General features: G+C 57.8%; 1 protein-coding gene across 2 annotated transcripts; it reads left to right on the top strand.

Moving 5' to 3' along the window:
* The first annotated feature begins 1,274 nt into the window (after positions 1 to 1,274).
* PLIN3 (perilipin 3) lies at positions 1,275 to 17,039 on the top strand. Of its 2 annotated transcripts, none has more exons than XM_070491763.1 (8): positions 1,275 to 1,361; positions 3,366 to 3,447; positions 6,578 to 6,776; positions 6,932 to 7,014; positions 8,567 to 8,852; positions 12,801 to 13,000; positions 14,376 to 14,501; positions 16,218 to 17,039. In XM_070491763.1, the coding sequence occupies exons 2-8, from the start codon at positions 3,382 to 3,384 to the stop codon at positions 16,560 to 16,562; spliced, it is 1,305 nt and encodes a 434-aa protein (XP_070347864.1). In that variant the 5' UTR covers positions 1,275 to 1,361; positions 3,366 to 3,381; the 3' UTR covers positions 16,563 to 17,039. The 2 variants fall into 2 exon arrangements, with proteins under 2 accessions (XP_070347864.1, XP_044607958.1); XM_044752023.2 differs by having other exon boundaries at positions 1,277 to 1,361; positions 16,221 to 17,029.
* The last annotated feature ends 4,590 nt before the right edge of the window (positions 17,040 to 21,629 follow it).

Genomic DNA, 21,629 nt, shown 5'->3' with positions numbered 1-21,629 from the left:
TTGGTCACTCTGCTCCTGCCGCTCACTCTGCTCCTGCCGCAGCGGCTTCTTGGCTGCCTCTCCAACTCACCACCCACGGTCCAGCCTCAGGGGCTTTGCATGTGCTGTTCCCGTCATCAGGAACTCTGCCCCAGGTCTCCAAGTGGCTGCTTCTTACCTCCCTCGTTTCTGTGCTCCACTGGCACTCAGACAGGCCTCCTCCAATCACCCTACAAACCCCACAGCCCCCACGTTCTCCACGAGCCCTCTCTGCTTGGACATTCTGGACATCTCAGAAAGCCCTATTGACAGCGGGCCTACACCCTCTCAGAAAAACACGCTGAGTCACAGACACCCAATTTGTTCCATGTTCTTTCCCAAGGTTCCAGAAGTCCCACCCTACCCAACGTCATTTAGCAGAGGTGACAAACCCTGGGCTGGATACAGCCCCTGTTGGGTTTTATTTGGTCCAGCCATTTTCCAAGGGGCAGGACCCTTCCACTGTCTGGGATTCCCGTGGATCTGGGAAGCCCTGGGTGCGTCTCCTACAGGGCAACACTCTGCCCCCTCTAGGCAGGGCATGCTGCCACCCGTCTAGCAGAGGCCTTTGTGTCCTGCCTGGCCCCTGGGACCATCTGAGTTTGAGACTTTAGTTTCTAGACCAAGAGGATAAAGGATATTTTGGGAGGGGGAGGAAATCCAAGTGGGGGCTGCTTCAGGAAGGGGTTGATCCAGGAGTCAAAGATCCAGGAGAGGCTCCCCGCATTGCCCCTGGCTCACTGTCTCTGCGCCTTAGTTTTCTCATCTGCAAAACGGGGATGATAAAGGGATAAGATAGTGTTGGGGGGGCAAAGGGGACGATGCAGGTCAGGGCCGGCAGAAGGCGCTAAATATCGGTTCACCGCTGTCGTTAAAGCTCTCCCACTGCTGGATCGGGGGCTTGGCTCCCTCGCCCCCGTGCCCAGGGTGGGGGGCGCCGGGGGCATCAGGCACGGCCACTAGAGAAGCGGGGCTGGGGGACCCCAGAATCGGTCTCACTTACCTCCCAGGACCAGGCTCATCGGGTCCCCAGATGGGGAAGGGGCGTCCCTGACTGGAGCCGACGTCGTAAGGGGTCTCCCCACGCGGGGCACGTCGGTGGCGCGCGCTGTACCCCGTGCCCGGCCCTCCCCGGACTTGTGGCTCCAACGTCCCGGGCCGGCCGAGGGGCGTGGCCTGGTGGCGGGAGGCCCCCTAACCGGATTGGCCGTCCGCCCCGTCACTCCCGAGCGCCCGCCCCCCCCCCCCCCGAGTATAAAAGCGGGGCCCCGGGCGGCCCAGGACGGTTCCGGACCTGGCCTTGAAGTCGTGGGCGCTGCCCTCCGGACGTCGCGCGGCCCGCGGTGAGGGGCGGGGGCGGGAGGGTGTCCGGTTGAGATGGGCGCGGGGCCGGCCGAGTCGTGGGGCGCCCCAGGCGGGGAAAGGGCGGGGAGGGGCTCCCCGGGGGGCTCTGCTGGCCTCTGTGCGGCCTGGGGAGGGGTCTCCAGCCCGGGCCGAGCACCCCACCCCTCGCCCACGCCCCCCAAAATCCAACTTCTGCAACCAGCTTGGACTTTCAAACGCTCTCCTTTCAATTCCTGGGACTTTCAGAGGGGGCGGGTAGTGAAAGAGCCCCCCACCCCAGAAGTGGCAGTTTCGGCGGGGTCGGGGGGCAATGCTCGGTCCCAAACCGCATCGTCTCCAAATTTAAAAAGTGGGCTCGCTTTGCAAACGCCGTTTGGAGGCCAGCTTCCTTGGTGCCGCCCTCCCTGGGTCTTCAGAGCCCCCTCCATCCCGTGTCACCGGGGGGGGGCAGCCCCCTCCCCTGGAAATGGTTTAGCCGCCTGGGGGCTCGGCCCCGCCCCCGCCCCCTGCCGCCCCGCCCACCCTGGGGCGCTCTGGGAAGCCCCGCCCCCTTCCCGGGTGGGCGTGGCCAGTGGGTTGCGCAAACCGGCGGGGGCGATGCCCGGTCCCCGATCAGAGTCCTTGGGACCTTTGTCGGGGCTGAGATGAGGGGCCCGGCCTGGGGCCTCCGTCTCCGGGAACTTTCCTGGCTGCAGCTGGGGGCGCGCATGAGGCCAGCCAGCTGTTGCTCCGGCCCCTGGGGCCACCGGCAGGCGGGCCGCTAGCCCCCCAAGGATGCGCTGACACCCGCAGCCCTTGCTTCAGCCGGTTCCAGGAGGGGGTGGTGGATAAAAGGGGCGGGAGGGAGAATCTCTGAGGCGCCCAGGTGAGCTCAGGCTCCGGGGAACTGCAGGAGACTTAGGTGATGCTCATCCGGGGCACGTGTGCCTCCAGGCCCCAATTCCCACTCGGGGGACCTTTGTAACGAGCAAGGTGCGCCTTCCTGGCTGGCTTCACCCGTCTGTCCGAGGCAGCCAGAGTGGCGTGAAATGGGTCTCTTGATTGAGCACCCACTGTGTGCCGGGGGCCCAGCTCAGCGCCACCGCCACCGGCAGAGCCTCTCCTCCAGTCTGGGAATGGTTGTCGCCCGCCTCCTGGAAACTAGTCCCAGCGCTAGACCCCATCTCGCACCTGGCCAGGGAGATGGGGCGCACCTGTGGCCCCCATCGCACCTGCAGTCGTGCATTAGGCCCCCCTGGCCAGAATCCGACTTGGCTGGTCTGCAGTGGGGCCAGGCACCGTCTCTCTTTTTTTTTTTTTTTTTTTCCTTTTTAAAGCTTATCTTTGCTTTGAACGGGTAATATTATCTACCTGGCTCGAAAGTCAGGGGCCTGCCCGGGCTGCCTGATTGTCCTTGGCCATTATTAACAGTTCCCTGTGTCTCTAAAGATTCTGTGCAAATGCCACTCGCGCCTTTTGGGTCTTGACACTATCTTGGTCCGTGTCGGTTACGTGTCTTGAGCGGCTGCCCTGAGCCAAGCCGTTATTTTCTCTAGTCCCCTTCCGTTGGGCAACCAGGTTGTTTCTAGTGTCCTGTGGCCGACACAGGTACACACCTCTGCCTACTTGGCAGTGCACGTGTGGGACTGTCCTCATGGGGAGGTTTCTGGGTCAAAGGGGAGAGGGCTCTTGAAGGCTGGTAGCGACTGGCAAATGGCCATCCCCAGAGCTTTGGCACCACAGGTGTCTTCTGGGAGCCCTTGGGGGGGATGTGCCCAGACCTGGCCTCCCGAGGTGTGGCCCGGGATCAGCTGCGTCAGGTGATCCTGCTAGAAACACAGATTCTCGGCCCTGCCGAATCAGCACCTGCTTAGGACAGGCCCACCGGAGCGCGTGAGTGGCTGAGAGGTAGGGCTCTAAGAAAGGGGGGCGGTCAGACGGCAGGTGTGAACCTGGACTTGCCCCTGGAGGGAGGGGCAGAGTGGGCTGTACCCTGACTAGTCCATCCATCCATCTGTCCACAGTCCCTGCTTCCGAGAAATGTCTGCCAACGGGACGGAAGCCACTGCCAGCCCCCAGGTGACGGCAGAGGAACCGGTCCAGCAGGTGAGGAAGCTCTGGGATCCACGGGGTGAGGCTGGCCACACCGAGGTGCCGTGGCAGCGCATGTGGATCATGCCTGAGCAGGGGGTGGGGGAGCGCCATAGCCAAAACCCCTAACGGGACCCCGTAACAGGTGGGGACAACTGGAAATCTCAATGGCTCTTGCTTGGGGTCAGGCTCTGGTTGAAACTGCCTGCCCCCCCTCCAGCCGAATGGTCCTTGTCCCTGGATGTCCTGTTAGGGGTCTCCTTCTGGGAACTCAGTCCCTAATCCACCTCCCCCTCCCCAGTTTAAATAAAGGACCCTTGAAATAAACAGCTTTATTAGGGTTCCGTTCACGTATCCTAAAATTCACCACGACGAAGGGGACAACTCTGGTTTTTAGTAAACTATCGAGTTGCGCCATTTTAGAGCATTTTTCGTCTCCCCCGAAAGAGACCCCATTAGCGGTCACCCCCCGTCCCCGCCTCCTCCTCGGCACCCACTCGTCCATCGAGTTTCCGTCTCTGGATCTGCCTGTTGAGGACGTTTTGCCGAAACGGGAACACGCGACACGAGACCCCCGTGTCTGGGTCTTTCACTGCACGTGACGTTTTTGAGGTTCGTCCGTGTGCTGCGATGCGTCTCTGCTTCGTTCCTTTTTTAAAATTGTGGTGAAACACACATAACAGAAAAATAGACTGTTTTAACCATTTTGAAGCGTACGGTTCCGGGGCCTTAAGTCCATTCACGGTGTGCAGCCATCACCGCCACTGAATTCCAGAACTTTCCATCGGCCCAGGTGGAAACGCGGGCCCCACGTGTACTCACTGCCATTCCTTCTCCCCAGCCCTTGACCGCCGCTAATCTGCTGTCTGTCTATAGATTCATCTGTTCTGGACGTTTCGTGTAAATAGAGTCATGAAATCATTTGATAAAAGTAGAACCTTCTGCTCTGGGGACCTCCTGTGAGCGGACCACACAGTGTGTGTCCCTCTGTGTCTGACTCATGTCACTGAGCATCACGTCCTCAGAGTTTATCCACGTGGTGCCCTGGGTCCGAATTTCCTTGTTTTTTAAGGCTGAATAATAATCCATTGTCTGGATGGACCACACTGTGTTTCTCTGTCATCCACTGACGGACACGTGGGTTGCTTCCACATTTCACCTCTTGTGAATCATGCTGCTGTGAATGTGGGTGTGCAAATTTCTTTTCCAGACTCTGTTTTCAAATCTTTTGGGTATCTACCCAGAAGTGGAATTTCTGAGTCATAGGATAGTTCTTTTTTTTTTTTTTGGTGAGGAAGATCGGCCCTGAGCTAACATCTGTTGCCAGTCTTCCTCTTTTTTTTTTTTCTTCCCAAAGCCCCAGGACAGAGTTGTATATCCTGGTTGTAAGTCCTTCTATGTGAGATGCTGCCACAGCGTGGCTTGATGAGCAGCAGGTAGGTCCACACCCAGGGTCCGAACCGGCAAACCCCGGGCTGCCAAAGCAGAGCACATGGACTTAACCACTATGCCACCGGGCCGGCCGTCACATATGTTTTTTAAAATGTACTTTATACCACATTTTCTTGATCTTCTCACCAATTGAGGACATTTGGGTTGTTTCCTCCTCTTGGCCATCGTGAAGGAGGCTCTGTGCACGTTTGTGTGCAAGTCTCTTGTGGGCGGGTCTTCCCATCAGAAGGGTCGGTTTCCAGGAGCGGAACTGCTGGATTGTGGGGTAAATTTGTGGTTAACTTCCGAAGAGGCCTCGTGGATGAACCGTGGAGGCAGGCTGCCACCAAGGCCCGGCTTTGCCACTGGCTGGTTTGGTGACCTTGGATGACTGACTTAGCCCCTCCGTGCCTCAGTTTACCCTTCTGTCAAATTGGCATAACACTCCCCCTCGCCCAGGACTGGCAATTAAGGGAGTTAAAACTGTGAACAGTTGCACGTGAAAGTTGACCGTTGTGCCAGGGTCTCCCCTGCACACCCATGATCTTCACGACTCCTTCAGGATGAGGGTGAGTTACCCATTTTACAGATGGGGAAACTGAGGCTCAGATGCGCTGCTCTGACTACTCCATTCTGCTGCTGCAGGATGAAAGCAGCCACATTCAACATGTAAATAGTGGGGGTGGCCATGTACCAAGAACACTTCATTTGTAAAAGTAGGTAGCAGTAGAATATTATGCAGCCCTGAAAAGGAAGGGAATCCTGACACCTGCTCCCACGTGGATGGACCTGGAGAACGTGATGCTCAGTGACGTGAGCCAGACACAGAGGGACACACACTGTGTGGTCCACTCACAGGAGGTCCCCAGAGGAGCCACATCCACAGAGACAGAAAGTGGATGGGGGGCCAGGGGCTGGGGGAGGGGTGTTTCATGGGGACAGAGCTTCCGTTTGGGGAGATGGAAAGTTCTGGAGATGGATGGAGGGGATGGTGGCACAACCACGTGACTGGGCCTCATGCCACTGAGCTGTGCCCTGAAAATGGTCAATTTTATGTTATATGTATTTTAAGACAATTAAAAAAAAAATGAAGCCCAAACACATGACAAGGTGGATGAACCTTGAAAACATTACTGTGTGAAAGAAACCACACGAAAAAGACCACGGATGTTTCCACTTAGTGAAAGGTCCAGAATAGCCCACGCCACAGAGACAGCAATTAGCTCAGGCCGGAGGGGGGCAGAACGAGGAGCGACCGTCCGTGGGTCCTGAGTTCCTTTTTGGGGAGATGCAAATTCTGGAAACAGTGGTGACGCTTGTGCAACCTGGCGAATACGCTAAAAACCGCCTCACTGTGCGCTCTGAACGTGGTGAAACTTCCGCCGTGTGGACGGGGTCTCGGTCGAGCCATGAGGAGGAAACCAGGCAAGAAGGAAAATGTCAGACGCCGGGGGGCCGGAGTCTGCGGACCCCAGTGTTAGACCCCGGGTTCCATCTGGGTGCGGTTCTTGGCTCGGTCACGCCTGCCACACAGTGGGTGTCGCGTGCCGGGTCGGGGGTGACATAAGGGAAGCGCCCAGCGGAGGCCCTGAAGTTCCCGGCTTGTGCAACCGCGTGGATGCGACACAAGGGTGAGCCGGGTGGGAGTGCGATTGAAACCCCGGGACACCCTGGGTTTCGGGCCCAGCCCGCCTGAGCCACTTCCCCGGTGCAGCCCAGCGTGGTGGACCGCGTGGCCAGCCTGCCTCTCGTCAGCTCCACCTGCGACATGGTGTCGGCGGCCTACGGCTCCACCAAGGACAGCCACCCGCACGTGAGGACGGTGTGTGACGCGGCCGAGAAGGGCGTGAAGACCCTCACAGCGGCTGCCGTCAGCGGGGCCCAGCCCATCCTCTCCAAGCTGGAGCCCCAGAGTGAGTGGGGGCCCGGGCAGCGTGGCTCGGGGCGGGGGGTCTGCCCCATCTCTGGCTCTGGTCCCCCAAACCAGCACTGGCTGGCCCTCCCGGGCCCCCGAGGGATGCTCGCGTGTGCCAACTGTCCGATTTCCATCTTGCCCCGTCTCCTGCAGTTGCGTCAGCCAGCGAGTACGCCCACAGGGGCCTGGACAAACTGGAGGAGAGCCTGCCCATCCTCCAGCAAGAGACAGGGAAGGTAACCGAGTTCCGTCATCGGGAGCCCCCGGCGAGGTGGGGGGTGCAGGGGGCTCACCCCCGGACCCCCTCATGTCTCCCACTTTGCCCAGAGCAGCAGGTGGGGGAAACAAATACAGTGAACACACCCACCTCAGTCCTACCCCAGGATCTTTGCACGTGCTCTTCCTCCTTCGTGAACCAGGCTTTCAAAGTCTCTGCCCTAATGTCACCTCTTCAGAGGCCTTCCCATCCCACTCAAAGAAGGTCGTGCTGGCTCAGGCCATCCAGTAGGACGTCCTCGATAATACGTGTTCATTCTCTGTCCCGTCCAATATGGAAGCCACCCGTCCCCATGTGGTTTCTGAGCCCTTAGAATGTGGCTGGTGGGACTGAGGAACTCAGTTACTGGTTGTAACGATGTTAAGTTCTAAATGGTTAACGTTAGTTGAAAATTTTAGGTAATGGCTTTAAATTTGAAACGTCTAACTTTAAACTTCAAATAGCCAATTTTAATGATTTTAAGCGTAAATAGCTACACGCGGGTCGTGGCTCCCACATCCGACAGCACAGACCTGGCATCTTACGTCAGGGACAGAATGTCTGGACACCTGCGGAAAGTCCTTGTGTTGCTTAGTCTCAGCATCTCTAATACTGGGATCCCCCTCGGCGCAGCGACATGGGGGCCGGGTCACCTCTGGGGGCCGTCCTGGGCGCTGCGGGGGGCAGAGCAGCATCCCCGGCTCCACGCACTCGACGCAGGAGCCCCTCCCAATGTGACAGCCACAGACGTCCCCAGATGTCACCCAGTGTCCCCTGGGGGACAGAACCAGCCCCAGTTGAGGACCCCCGTCCTGAGGGACTTAATTATTAATTATTAATTAGCACGCGGACTCCCTGCCTGGCCGGGATTGCGATTCTCGGTGCACGATCGGCGCGGTCACTGTCCGGAGCGTCTTTCGTTTCCGTGGTCACACAGATGTGCCTGAGCTGCCCCGCCGACCCCGTACCGTGGGCAGCTGGAGCCACGGTGACCAAGGGCCGCGGGCCAGGCGGCCCAGACGACGGGTTTGCTCTCACGGTGCCGGAGGCTTGAAGTCCCGGCCAGGGGTCAGCCCAGCAGGTTTCTCCTGGGGCCGCGTCTCCCTTGTCGATGGCTGTCCTCTCGCTGTGTCCTCACAGGGTCTCCCCTCAGAGACACAGTCGGATGGCATTAGAGCCCAACCCTAATGACCTCCTTTTACCTTAATCACCTCTTTTAAAGACCTTACCTCCAAATAGTCACATTCTGACCCAATTCAGCCCATAACAGCATGGAACCAAGTGGCAGCACAGAGAGGTGCAGTGACTTGCCTGAGGCTGCACAGCGACCACGTATCAAGCCAGGGACTCAGCCCAGGCCCTCTGGCTACACAGCACGCGGCCTTAACTGTGACCCTGGACTCGACGTTGACCCCCTGGGGTCACCCGGGAGCTGGCGCTTCTCCTCTCGGCCTCCCTGGAGGTGGAGGGTCGGGGGGGGGTTCCCCAGCTATAGAGGAGGATGGACATGGTGACGCTGGCCTGTCCCGTAGGTCCTGGCGGACACCAAGGAGCTCGTGTCATCCAAGGTGTCGGGGGCCCGAGAGGCCGTGTCCAGCGCCAAGGACATGGTGGCCACCCGCGTGACGGAGGCAGTGGACGCGACCCGGGGCGCGGTGCAGAGCGGCGTGGACATGACCAAGTCCGTGGTGACAAGCGGCGTCCAGTCAGTCCTGGGCTCCCGCGTGGGCCAGATGGTGCTCAGCGGCGTGGACATGGTGCTGGGCAAGTCGGAGGAATGGGTGGACAACCACCTGCCCATGACGGACGCCGAGCTGGGTGAGTGCGGCCCGCGGCCTGGGGCTCCTCTCGGCCACCTGGAGCTGGCCATCTTGTCCCTGCCACCTCTCCTCCCATCCATTAGCATGGCCGTGACCAGCACCGTCCCCTCCTCCCTGGCCAACCATGCCTGTCTTCCCTGCAGCCGCCACCAGAGGGCGCCCGGGAGCCCCTGAGTCGGTCCCCCCTCCTCTGCCTGCAGCCCTCCAGGGCTCCCACCTCCCCTCCTTCATTCTACTGCAGCCATTGGCCTCCTTGCAGATCCTTGACCATGTTCCTACCCCAGGGCCTTTGCACGGGTTGTTCCATCCCCTAGACACCCAGATGGCTTGCCCCTGCCTACCTCCAGTTCCGTGCTCAAATGCCACCTCCTCGATGAGGCCTCTTGTTTCTAAAATTGCAACCTCCCTCGTCCTGAACGAGGACGTATTGTGTCCTGACCCCCCGTCGCCCCCCAACCTGGCTCTTTCTTTCTCTTTGGCACTTGTCCCCGTGTCTAGAATGGGGCCTGGCGCTCAGCGGGTGCTCAAATCCCTGAATAAAGTCACTGGGAATCTCTTCTCTGTCTCCCCTTCATCCCCAGGCATCCGTTTGTCCCTTGAGCACCGACTGTGTGCCAAGCATCTTCTGGGGCCCAGGGAGTCTGCTCTTGTAGGACTCACAGTCTAGAGGAGACAGAGATTAGGTTAAAGGGGAGAATTCGAGGAGGGGGGTTGAGTAGGCTTTTCTGAGGAGGTGATGTTTGATCCGAACGTGAATGGAGGGAAGGAGTGAGCTGAGCTGAGGTCAGTGCGAAGGCCCTGGGGCAGGCCCAGGCCTGGTGTGTGAGAGGAGCAGTGAGGAGGCCCCTGTGGCTGGAGCAGAGGGAGGTGGGGAGAGGGAGGAGGGAGGGCAGGGAGGGGATTCGGCAGGTCGTGCGGGGCCTGGTGACCGCAGGGAGGACTCGGCTTCTCCTTGAGGGAGGGGGAGCCTGGAGGGCTGCAGGTGGAGGAGGCGGGGCCCACTCAGGGGCTCCCGGGCGCCCTCTGGTGGCAGCTGCAGGGAGGACAGTCTTGCAGGGGCAGGAGCCAGGGACCAGGGCAGAGGTGAGGGTGCTGGTCCAGGGGGCGCCGCTGGGGGGCCCCGGGTGACAGCAGGAATGAAGAGAAACAGACAAATGGGGGACAAAACCTTGGAGACAAAGCCGCCAGTCCTCCTCGTGGTCTGTGCTCGTCCTCCCACCCGTGGCCGTTGTCCCTGCCGTCTAGAGACAGCTGTCCTTTGCCCATGTGCCAAGGGCTTTCAAGGTCACAGATGCTGCTGCCCCCTGCAGTGACGGCCCTCGAGGGTTGAGTGTCACCAGACACCATGCTCCGCCCGGGGACAGGAGCCTCTTGACCACTCTGGCCAGGGCTGGTTTGTTTGAATGAAAATCCAAACATATGGGGGCCGGCCTGGTGGCACAGCGGTTAAGTGCGCACCTTCCGCTTCTCGGCGGCCCGGGGTTCGCCAGCCCAGATCCCTGGTGTGGACATGGCACAGCTTGGCAAGCCATGCTGTGGGAGGCGTCCCACATATAAAGTAGAGGAAGACGGGCACGGATGTGAGCTCAGGGCCAGTCTTCCTCAGCAAAAAAAAAAAAAAAAAAGGAGGAGGATTGGCAGCAGATCTTAGCTCAGGGCTAATCTTCCAAGGAAAAAAAACAAAAAAGCCAAACATAGGAGACAACTGAGAAACGCTGAATCTGGACGAGATCAGGGTTTCCCAGGTGCGGCGTTGTGGGCATTCAGGCCCCGCTCGTTTTCTAGGGGGCCGTCCTGGGCGCTGTGGGGGGCTGAGCAGCATCCCTGGCCCCCCCCCCAATGCCAGGAGCTCCCCCAGGTGTGACAGCCACAGACGTCCCTGTGGGGGAGGGGCCGAATGGCCCCAGGGAGAACAGGCTGCTGGACCTGTTCTAGAAGTTCCGATAAATGGGGTCACGTGGTCCCCCCGGGGGGGGGGGGGTGAGCGGCTCCGCGTCCTCCTCTCCTCCTCTCCCTCCATCCGGGGTTGCCGCGTGTGGCTTTCGCTTCCTCCTCTCTCAGTGGGCAGCTTCCTTGGAGAAAGTTCTGGGCTGTTTTGATGGCCCCGAGGCACAGGTTGTGGGGAGGAGCAGGTGGTTCGGGAACAGCAGAACGATGAATGGGAATCGCAGTGCAGACGCCAGACGGTCTGCAGACCTGGGGCCTCAATCCAAACCTGTTGACCAGGCGGCTGCTGTCGCGAGAGGCGGTGGCTGTCGTCTAATCTTAGAGTTTCCAGCGGTCGCCTCCCAGCGCCCTTGGAAGCGGTTCAAGTCTGGCTTCTGACTTTCAGAGGCCTCAGCAAGAAAGGACGCAGGCCAAGCTGGTCTCTTGCAAAAGACGCTAAATGCAACTTTGTCGCCAAACGGGCTATGTCTGCTCAGGGCCTTTTCTGGGTTTGTCCGTTTTTTATTTGCACCGCATCCTGGCCGGTTCACCAGCATCCTCCGGGCGCCAGCGGGAAGGTTTTCTAGTCTGATGCGTTATTTTATGCATGCGTCCTTTGTCGCATTATTTTCGGCCACTGGGAGCCCCCATCCGTGGGCTCTGAGTCCCGCGATGCTTCTTGGGGATCCCCGGGGGCAGGTGGTGTCCCCTGCTTTCTGGAGGGACGAGGTGATCCAGGCCGGGCTGGTGCGACCTTGAGCCCCACAGCATGTGGCTTGAGCATAGCTTGTCATGGGTCCTCGGCATTTTCAAGATGCCACTGGACCTGCTGGCGCAGAGTAGGTGCCCAGACCCCGTAAGATGCAGCTGGGGGGCGTCCCAGCCCCTTGAAGGCAGGAGGAGAAGCAGGGGCTGCTGGGAGCAAGGGGGGACATGAGCCAGGCCTGGAACATGGGCCTGCGTCTGCCCTTGGTGTCCATCCCCTGAGAGCGCCGTGTGGGCCACGTCCCTTCAGCCCCCCACTTGCGATTGCAAATAAAGTTTTATTGGCATGTGGCCACGCCCACTCGTTTGCATTGCACCTGTGGCTGCTTTTCTGTGACAGTGGCAGAGTTTGAGTGGTCAAGGCACGACCTGGCCTGCAAAACCCAAAATGGCCATGACCTGGCCCCACACAGAAGAACATGACCCCAGAATTCCGTTAGGTTCGTAGAAACGACTAGAATCCCCCGATCGGAGGCTTCCCTTGACTGAGCCCCCAGTTGATGGCTGCGTGTGGGATTCTGTCGCTCTCTGTCCCCCCGTCTTTTGTTTCCGGAACGGTGCCCGACCCGAGGGGAGGCGCAAATATGTGGCTGACAAGGGAGATTTCGCTTAATCGTCGGAGCACTGCTGTTCCTGCCCGGGCAAAGCCCATCGCCTGGGTTATCTCATGTCACGTGTCCCCGTCCCTGTGCTTGAACGCGACTTTTCCACATCCTTTTAGAAAAGAAACTTGACCACTCACCAGAAGCAGAAAGCCGTCTTGCCCACTATAAATAGATCATAAAAGCGGCCAAAAGTTCATTTTGAGCGCAAGGTAGCCCAAACTTCACAGTCCACGCAGCTCTGACTTGGAGGGTTGCACAGAAAGGGAAACTGAGGCTTGCTGGCAAAATCTCTTCCAGGTACAGCCGGGCGCAGGACACGTTTTCTTAATGGGCCGAGTGATTAATATTTTTGGCTTTTTTTGGGCCACAGTCTCTGTTGCGACCGCTCCGCTTTGCAGCACAGACAGCAGGTCAATGGCGTGGGCGTGACTGGTGCCAATAAAACTTTATTTATAAAGGCGGGTGGCGCGCGCGGGCCCGCGGGCCGGAGTTTGAGACCCTCCCGCTGGGCTGAGGCCTCGTGGTCCCGGGACGTTTGGGGGGCGTCAGACCCATTTCGCTGATGGGACGAACCAAGGGCGGGCTGCGCTGGGCTCCGGGGGCTCCGGGGACCCCGGGACCCGCGAGCCTGAGCCGTGCTGTCCCCGCAGCCCGCCTGGCCACGTCCCTGGACGGCTGCGACATCGCGCCGGTGCAGCAGCAGCGGCAGCAGCAGACCTACTACGTGCGCCTGGGCTCGCTGTCGGAGCGGCTGCGCATGCGCGCCTACGAGCACTCGCTGGGGAAGCTGCGGGCCGCGCGCCTGGGCGCCCAGGAGACCCTGCAGCAGCTGGCGCAGGCGCTCAGCCTGGTGAGGCCCAGGGGGACTCGGGGGGGGCCTTCCCTCGGGGCACCCCCACACCCCCACCCCCACCCACCCCAGGGGCCTCTCCCGATGGGCCTGCAGGGGCTGCTGGAAAGAGCGCCCCCGACCAGGGGCCGGAGCTGGAGGCCACGACCCAGGTGTCACTGAGGCTGGACCCTCCCAGGCCTCTGTCCTTGGCGTGTGGACTGCAGCTCCTCCCAGTGTCCCCTCGTGGTTGTCCCTCTGTGCGTGTCTGCGTCCTCATCTCTGCTTATAAGGACCCAGTCCTGTTGGATCAGGACCCACCCCAGTGACCTCATTTTCCCCTAATCACCCCTGCAAAGACCCCTCTCCAAATGCAGCCACATCCTGCGCGCCTGGGCTGAGGGCTCCAAAACCGGAACTTGAGGGGACACGATTCAGCCCATGGCAGGTGGGCTCCTCCTCCGGGAAGCCAGCTCGGTCTCTTCCCCCCTAGTGGACTCTGAGGGGTCCAGGTGCACGAGACCACCCAGCCGAGGGGCATGAGTGCTTTTTTTGTTGCTTCAAGTCAGTTTTATTGAGGTATAATTTACATAAAATAAACATCCCTCTTTTTCTTTTTCTTTTTTTTTTTGCTGAGGAAGACTGGCCCTGAACTCACATCCATACCCATCTTCCTCTACTTTATATGTGGAACGCCTACCCCAGCATGGCGTGCCAAGCAGTGCCATGTCCGCACCCGGGATCTGAACCCTCGAACCCTGGGCCGCCAAAGCGGAACGTGTGAACTTAACTGCTGCGTCACCAGGCCGGCCCCTCCCCTTTTTAAAAATGTGCAGTTTGAGGAATTTTACAAATATAAGCAGGCACGTAGCCAGCGCTGCAGTCAAGATGTGGAACGTTTCCATCACCCCAAGTTGTCCCCTCCTGCCTCTTTGTGGTCCAATCCCCCCACTGAGGGTTTTTTTAATTCTGTTCTCTGAAGAGCTACATTCCTAGTTTTTTTTCCTCTTTGCTTCGCTTCCTCTAAGTACTATCTTCGCCCTCTTTTTTTTTTTTTTTTTGATTGTAGTAAACTATGCGTGACCTAAAATTTATGATCAGGAGGAGGAGAAACGGATAAAATGAGAGGAGCCACAGAATTTGTGGCCGCATTTTTTTTTTTTTGCAACTACAGCACAGGCCGTGAGTGTGTCGATTAAGCCGAAGCTCACAGCCCGTGTCACCAGAGCCACGGAGACCTCGTGTGACAACAGCGTCCCTCCCTCCCCTTTGTAGACCACCTCATCCCCCAGCTCCCCCTGGAATCCCGCCTCTCCCGGGGGGGCGGGGGGCTGCGCGGGGGGTGGCGGCCGTGGGTGGGTGCCCAGCCAGCCCTTCCCTCTCCCTCCTGCTCCAGATGGAAACGGTCAAGCAGGGAGTTGATCAGAAGCTGGTGGAGGGTCAGGAGAAACTGCACCAGATGTGGCTCAACTGGAACAAGAAGCAGCTCCCGGGCACGGAGGAGGACCCGGCCCAGCCGGAGGTACCCACCGTGGGGGGTGGCATGGGTTCTTGGGACCCCGACTTCCCTCCCCACACCTCTGCTTGGGTGGGCTGACCTGCCTGGCACGCTTTCCCTGGCCTCACCCCCTATTCGTGACTTCAGGATGCAATGACACCTCCTCCAGGAAGCCCGCCTTGATTCCCACACTTGGGTGTGGATGTTGCTTCTGAACCATGGGGTGCTTGGTGGCGATGCTTGATGGGGGTTTCTTTTGGGGGAGATGGAATGTTCTGGAATTAAATCGAGGCAGTATTTGCACAACCGCGTGACTATATTAAAAGTCACTGAATTGTACCCGTCCTGGTATGGGAGTCAGATGTGTATCAGAGAGTCAACACGTAAAGCAAGGGTGACAAAGGTGATGTTTATAAAGATGGCGTGAGTGTCTCTGTCAACGCACGACTGTTCAGCGTCCAGACCCGCCCGAGCCGTCTCCCCCCCAAACCCCGGGGTCGAGGCCGCAGCCCTCAGCTGATGGCTCAGGACAAGGTCCCGCCCCGCCTCCTCCCGGCCCGGGCGTCTTCAAGGCCCCGTCTAGACCACGGGCTCCCCCACCGCTCTCCGCTTCTGCCTAGAAAGCTGTTCCAAAACTTCCCTCTCCTTTTTTTTTTTTAAAAAAAACAATTTTATTGAGATATAACATTCAGTATCTTGTACTTTTTTTAAGAAACAGTTTCATCGAGATGTAATTCACGTCCTGTATAATTCACCCTTTTAAAGTGTAGAACGCAGGGGGTTTTAGTATTTTCGCAGAGTTGTGCAACCATCACCTGAATCCACTGAGAACGTTCCATCCCCCAAAGGGAGATCTTGTCCCCATCAGCATCACCCCCACCCCCTCCCCAGCCCCTGGCGCCCACGAGCCCGCTCTCTGTCTGTGGATCGGCCTGTTCTGGACGTTTCCCGTCCATGGGGTCACACGCCGTGTGTCCTTCTGTGTCTGCTTCTCTCCCTGAGCGTCGTGTGTGCAGGTCCGTCCACGTGCGGCTGTGTCGGGGCCTCACTCTTCATGGCTGTGTAATATTCCAGCATATTAATATAATAGTCCAGTCCAGTGTGGCTGGACTGCCTCATGTTATCCATCATCCGTTGATGGACATGTGGGGTGTCCCCACCCTTGGCCTTGTGAATCGTGCCCCTGTGAGCGATTGTGTTCACGTCTCTGTATGGACGTGAGTTTTCATCTCTCTTGAGTCGACACCAAGGAGTGGAATCGCTGAGTCACGTGGTGACTCTATAGTTTAATATTTTGAGGACCCACCAGCCTGTCTTCTAAAGTGACCGTCCCACCGACAATGTCCCCAAGGCTCCCAGTGTCACCCTGTCCTCGCCAACACTTGCTACTGTCTGTTCTGAATTTAGCTGTCCCGGGGGTGGGGGGGTGGTGGAGTGGGGCTCACAGTGGGTTTGAGCCGCGTTTCCCTAATGACCAGTGGGACACCTTCTCCCCTTCTTCTTGCCCATTGGCGTATCTTTGGAGAAATGTCTCTGCCTGGCTTTCCGTTTGGCTCGTAGATACGTCACCCAGTTTGAACCTCGGAGAGTTGGTATTCCAAACTGCCGTGTAGACGGCCTCCCCCAGGGAAAGGTTTTTCCCAGAGGTGGGAGGTGGGACCCCGTTTTCCTCCCTGGCTTGGGATCTAGTTAGCCCCTGACCAGCGAACGGCGCTCACAGTCCCCACCCCCCTGTGCCAGCAGGTGGAGTCGCACACGCTCGCCATGCTCCGCGACGCGGCCCAGCGGCTCCAGGCCACCTGCGTGTCCCTGGGCCCCAGCATCCAGGGGCTGCCGGCCCACGTGAAGGACCGGCTGCAGCAGGCCCGCTGCCACGTCGAGGACCTGCAGGCCACCTTCTCAGGCGTCCACTCCTTCCAGGACCTGTCCAGCGGCGTCCTGACGCAGAGCCGCGAGCGGGTCGCTGAGGCCCGGGAGGCGCTGGACCACATGGTGGAGTACGTGGCCCAGAACGTCCCCATCATGTGGCTGGTGGGACCCTTTGCGCCTGGAATCATCGAGAGAGCCCCGGAGGAGCAGAAGTAGGAGAGCTGGGAAGGGGGCCCGGGGGGCCGCGAGCAGCCCTGACCCCTCGCCCGCCACGCCTTTTTGCTGGTCCTCCCAGCTCATCTCAGCTGCCACCGCGGGACCCTGACGTTCTCCGCACGGAGGACCAGGCCCTCAGCCTCTCTGAGCTCGGAGGAAACGTGTTCGGAGCCTCACCTCCTCGGTCGCTGGGACGAGGTTTCTGGGAAAAAGTTTTTTCTAGAACGTTCCAAAGAAAAAAAATTTTTTTTTCCTTCCTTAAAAGTCAGGGATATGATTCTTGTATCTCAGTTCCTTTTCTACACCAGGCCCCCGTAAGCTAGCGGACTTGCGCTTCTGGTCTGCAAAGGGGGTGGAGGCTGAGCTGGCGAGACGTGCTCCAGAACAGAGTGGGGCTCAGCCCTGCCCCGCGAGCCGTGGGTGCAACTCCAGAGTGGCCTTAATAAATTTTACCTGCAGCCCAGCGCAGGCCGTGTGTGTCTGGTTTTTTCCGGCGTCTCTGTGTTGGCCTTCTTGGCGCCTGCCTTGTTTTGCGCACAACAGTGTGAACAGGACAGTGTCGGCCCTGCTACTGGGCTTGACGTTCGGCCCCCAGCGCCTCGGTTGTCAGAAATGCACTCGCATGCTGTGGCGGCATCCCACATAAAAGGATAAAAGGATGAGAAGGACTTACAACTAGAATATACAACGATGCACTGGAGCTTTGGGGAGAAAAAAAAAGAGGAAGATTGGCAACGGATGTTAGTTCAGGGCCAATCTTCCTCACCAAAAAAAAAAAAAAAAAAGACTAGTACTTGCCTTATCTCAGGGGGTCTCCCCCTCAGCACTGTGGGGCCGGACCATTCTCTGTGGGGGGCCATCCTGGGTGCTGTGGGGTGTTGAGCAGCATCCCTGGCCCCCCACCCACTCAGTGCCAGGAGCGTGCCCCCCCTCTCCCAAGTTGTGACAACCACAAGTGTCTGGGACATCCGCAAGTGCCCCTTCGGGGACAGAATTGCCCCAGGTGAGAACCATGGCGTTAGCTGGTCACATCCCAAACTCTTTTCTTACCTCTGACTCAGTGAGTCCCTGAGGTCCCCGAATGGGCCCATTCCTTTCAGCGTCACCACGAGCTGGTTGCTGTCCTGAGCGCTTGGTGGATGTCGGCTCCATCCTCATCTCAACCATCCGGGGTGGGTGCTACTTGTGTGCCCATCTTCTAGATGGGGAAACTGAGGCAGGGAGCAATCAAGTAATCGGCTCAAAGTCTCCCAGCCAGTCAGTGGTGGAACTGGACTCAGACCCTGGGGTGCTGGCCCCAAAAACCTAGAGGGCCCAGAGGGCGGGTGTGGGTGCTCGTCCTTCGGCATGCACCCCGACTTGCTGGGGAGCTTGTCTGGCCCCGCTTGCCCTCTCTGGCCCTTCATTGGTCCGTCCACAAAACGGGGTGTATCAGTCGGCTGTTACCGTGTAACATGTTGGCACTAACTTGGTGGTTTTAAGCTGATTTTCTCCCCATATCTCGTTAAGTCCGTTGTGATGTCACGAGGCAACTGGATTTGTCACAGCATCCATACTACTCTTGTGTCCATTCCGGTTCTGAGAGATGAGACAGCACAGGCTTTTCTTTTTTTTTTTTTTCTGAGGAAGATTGGCCCTGAGCTAAAATCTGCCGCCAATCCTCCTTTTTTTTTTTTTTTTTTTTTTTTGCTGAGGAAGACTGGCCCTGAGCTCACATCCATGCCCATCTTCCTCTGCTTTCTCTGTGGGACGCCTACCACAGCACGGCTTTTGCCAAGCGGTGCCATGTCCACACCCGGGATCCGAACCGGTGAACCCCGGGCCGCCGAAGCAGAACATGCAAACTCAACCGCTGCACCACCAGGCTGGCCCCTTACATTTTGAAAGCGTTTTAAAGCAGAGAGAAATTGTCAGCAGAGACCATCTGTGGTCTGCAAGGTCTGACATATTCACCGTCTGACTCGTCACAGGAAATGCTTGCAGGTCCTTCTGGAAGCCACGGTCCCGTCCTGTGCGTGGGCACATCTCCAGCAGATGATGATGGCGGTTCTGGGGGGGGGGTCAGGGAAGCAGGTGTCACTGCTGGAGCGATGGGATGGCCCAGCGATGTCTGTCCCCAACTGAGACTCGGAGGCGAGAGGGGGACGTTGGCTCACCCCCAGGCCCCCTGGAGAGCAGCAATGACCCTCTATTCTTTCTCATTCACAAGGGCGGGGCGATGTCACCTTCTCTTGGGGACCCTTGGTCTGACGGGCAGGAATTTATAAATCCGTATGACAAAGCTGCATGGGACAGCCCCCCTATGTTCTAACCCTCCCACTCCTGGGTTTATCCCCAAGTTCAGCGTGCGCAGATGTCCACACACGGACTTGCCCCCAAATGTTCATGGCATCTTCATTCCAAAGAGCCCCAAACTGGGGGAAAAACCCAAGTGCGCATCCAGAAGCCAGTAGATAAACCAATCAGGGTAGAGGTCACGCCTCAGAATATTACATGGCAAAGAACAAGGATAAGTGACCGATCGTCACGACAACGCGGGTGAAACTCCCAGGCGTGATGTTTTGCGAGCAGAAGCCTTCCGTGGTCTGATGCCCTTTCGATGAAGTTTCAAAACGAGTGAAACTAAACCGTGACGGGAGAAATCGGCTCTGGTGAGTAATGACGGCCAAGGGGCAGGAAGTGACCTCTGTCCTCCTGGGAGCGTTGGCCACGGAGAGGGCTACGTACCCGAAAGTCCGCTGAGCTGTTTATTTAAGATTTGTTTGGTTTGGTGCCTCTGAACGATCCCACGACACAAATTAAGAAAGAGAAAGTGCGAGTGGTGGGGATGGGGGGGGGGTGGCGGGAAATGAGCCCGTTCATTCACTTCCGGGGGGGCCGGTGAACAGGGAACACAAATTTGGAGAACAATCCAGAAGGACGTATTAAGAGCGAGACTGTATCTTCCCCACGGCCGAGGAGAAGTCAGTCCCTGCAGTTCCCCCTTCCCCAGCCACCCCAGAGAAAAGTCACCTCAACCTTTTCTCAACCCCAGGAGGCAGCTGCTGTAGTCATCTCTGTGTTGGGGGGGGGAAACTGAGGCACAACTCCGCGGGCTCGTCCTCCGCCCCACCTCACAGCTGGTGAGTGTCAGAGTACGGATCTGAACTACGCCTGGTTTTGTAAATAAAGTTTTATTGGCACACGGCCGCGCCCACTTATTGACGCATCGCCTGGGGCCGCTTTCGAGCTACAACTGGCAGCGTGAGTAGTCGTGACCTAGATGATCTGGCCCGAAATGCCAACAATATTTACTCTCTGGGGATCAAAGATGACCACCACGATCTGTCTGTCGTGGGGACAGGCCCTGATTGAACGCTCCCAAAATTCCTGATGATCCGGCAGGATGCGGAGAGAGGCACGGGAAGATGGATTTAAAGGGATGCACTACTTTTTTTTTTTTTTTTTTTGGTGAGGAGGATTGGCCCTGAACTAACATCTGTTGTCAATCTTCCTCTTTTTTGTTTTTCCTCCCCAAAGCCCCAGTACATAGTTGTACATCCCAGTTGTGAGTCCTTCACTGTGGGATGCCACCACATCCTACTTCTGTGCGAGGTGGCTTGATGTCATTATTAACACCCAGGCTGATGAAGCAGAACTTCACCGCGGGGCCACGGGGCCCGCCCCGGGGAAGATGGATTTAATGCCCTCTCCACCGCCAGCTCGGGAGGCCCGAAAGGCAGGGCCCACTTCCCCTGCTGCCCCCACCGCCACCATCTATCCCCAGAGCCTAGACACACCTGGTACACAGTAGGTACTCAATAAAATTTCTCCCTCAGTGGAGACGGACACCAAGTCAGAGGCTGTGGCGGGGAGGTGGGGGTCAGGGGCTCTTAGCATCCATCTAACTTCCATTTGCACCCCCGTCCCATGAACCTGGGTGCCAGCTTTGGCTTGGGGTCCACGCACCTCTCAGGGGCCCTAAGGAGGGAATTCGGGGTGTCTGTGAACTGACGAGGGGAAAACCCCACATCTCTGTTTTCACTGACTCTGACCCATATTTGCCATTTCCTCAGTTCTGAAGGAAGGCACCGGCAGGATGTGGTCCCCAATAGAAAGCCACAGATATCTTCGTATCAATGGCATGGCTGCAGGTGGCTCGAAATATGGCGGCCACTTGTCGCCACTGCAAAATCGCCATCCTTATGGATCTCGCTGCTGAAAGTGGTAATAAATTTAAAGATGTGTCCCCAAGTGCTGTTTGTTCCTGTATCGCTCAATTTCAAAAGTATTTTTAAAGTGATTGTCTTATGAGTATTTAAATTTTTTTTCACTGTAAAATAACATAAAACTTACCTTTTAACCGTTTTCAGTGCCCAGCTCAGCGGCATGAAGCACATTCACACGGTTGTGCCACCGTCCCCACCATCCGTCTCCAGAACTTTCCATCTCCCCAAACTGCAGCTCTGTCCCCATGAAACACTGACTCCCACCCTCCCCCAGCCCCTGGCCCCCCATCCTTTCTGTCTCTGTGGATGTGGCTCCTCTGGGGACCTCCTGTGAGTGGACCACACAGTGTGTGTCCCTCTGTGTCTGGCTCACGTCCCTGAGCATCACGTCCTCCAGGTCCCTCCACGGTGGAGCAGGTGTCAGGATCTCCTTCCTTTTCACGGCTGCATAATATTCCGCTGAATCCATATCCCGGATTTGTTTATCCATTCATCCAACAATGGATCCTGAAACGGTCTTTAAAAAGTCGCTTAATGAATGTATTTCGACATAAGGGATTTCCCTGGAACCTCCCACCTCCCGTTTTCTGCGTCTAACAAATGGCATTTGGAGAAGAGCTTCTGGGCGGCTCCAGGCTGACAAGGGGACCCAACATTACGATTTTCCTGGACCTTTTCCTCCATTAAAAAAAATAACAAAAATGACATTTTATGACTTCCTTGGTATAAAGACGAATATAATGCAGGCTGGATTTTTTTTTTCTTTCTGACTTTAAAGGAAATGAAAACCTTTTCGTGGGCCCCCAAAACTCTGATGGGCCCGGGGCCCCGTATCCTGACTCTGCTTAGTGGTTGTGTC

Source organism: Equus asinus, chromosome 20 (genome assembly GCF_041296235.1).
Source record: "Equus asinus isolate D_3611 breed Donkey chromosome 20, EquAss-T2T_v2, whole genome shotgun sequence".
NCBI lineage: Eukaryota > Metazoa > Chordata > Mammalia > Perissodactyla > Equidae > Equus > Equus asinus.
Note: the sequence above shows the minus strand (reverse complement) of the source record. Positions and strands in the feature narration are given on the sequence as shown.

Bases quoted from the DNA above. Each gene is read 5' to 3' on its own strand.
- PLIN3 (XM_070491763.1), top strand. From the start codon at position 3,382: ATGTCTGCCAACGGGACGGAAGCCACTGCCAGCCCCCAGGTGACGGCA. The intron at 6,777-6,931 runs GTGAGTGGGGGC...CGTCTCCTGCAG, and splicing joins CTCCAAGCTGGAGCCCCAGA to TTGCGTCAGCCAGCGAGTAC. The intron at 8,853-12,800 runs GTGAGTGCGGCC...CTGTCCCCGCAG, and splicing joins CATGACGGACGCCGAGCTGG to CCCGCCTGGCCACGTCCCTG.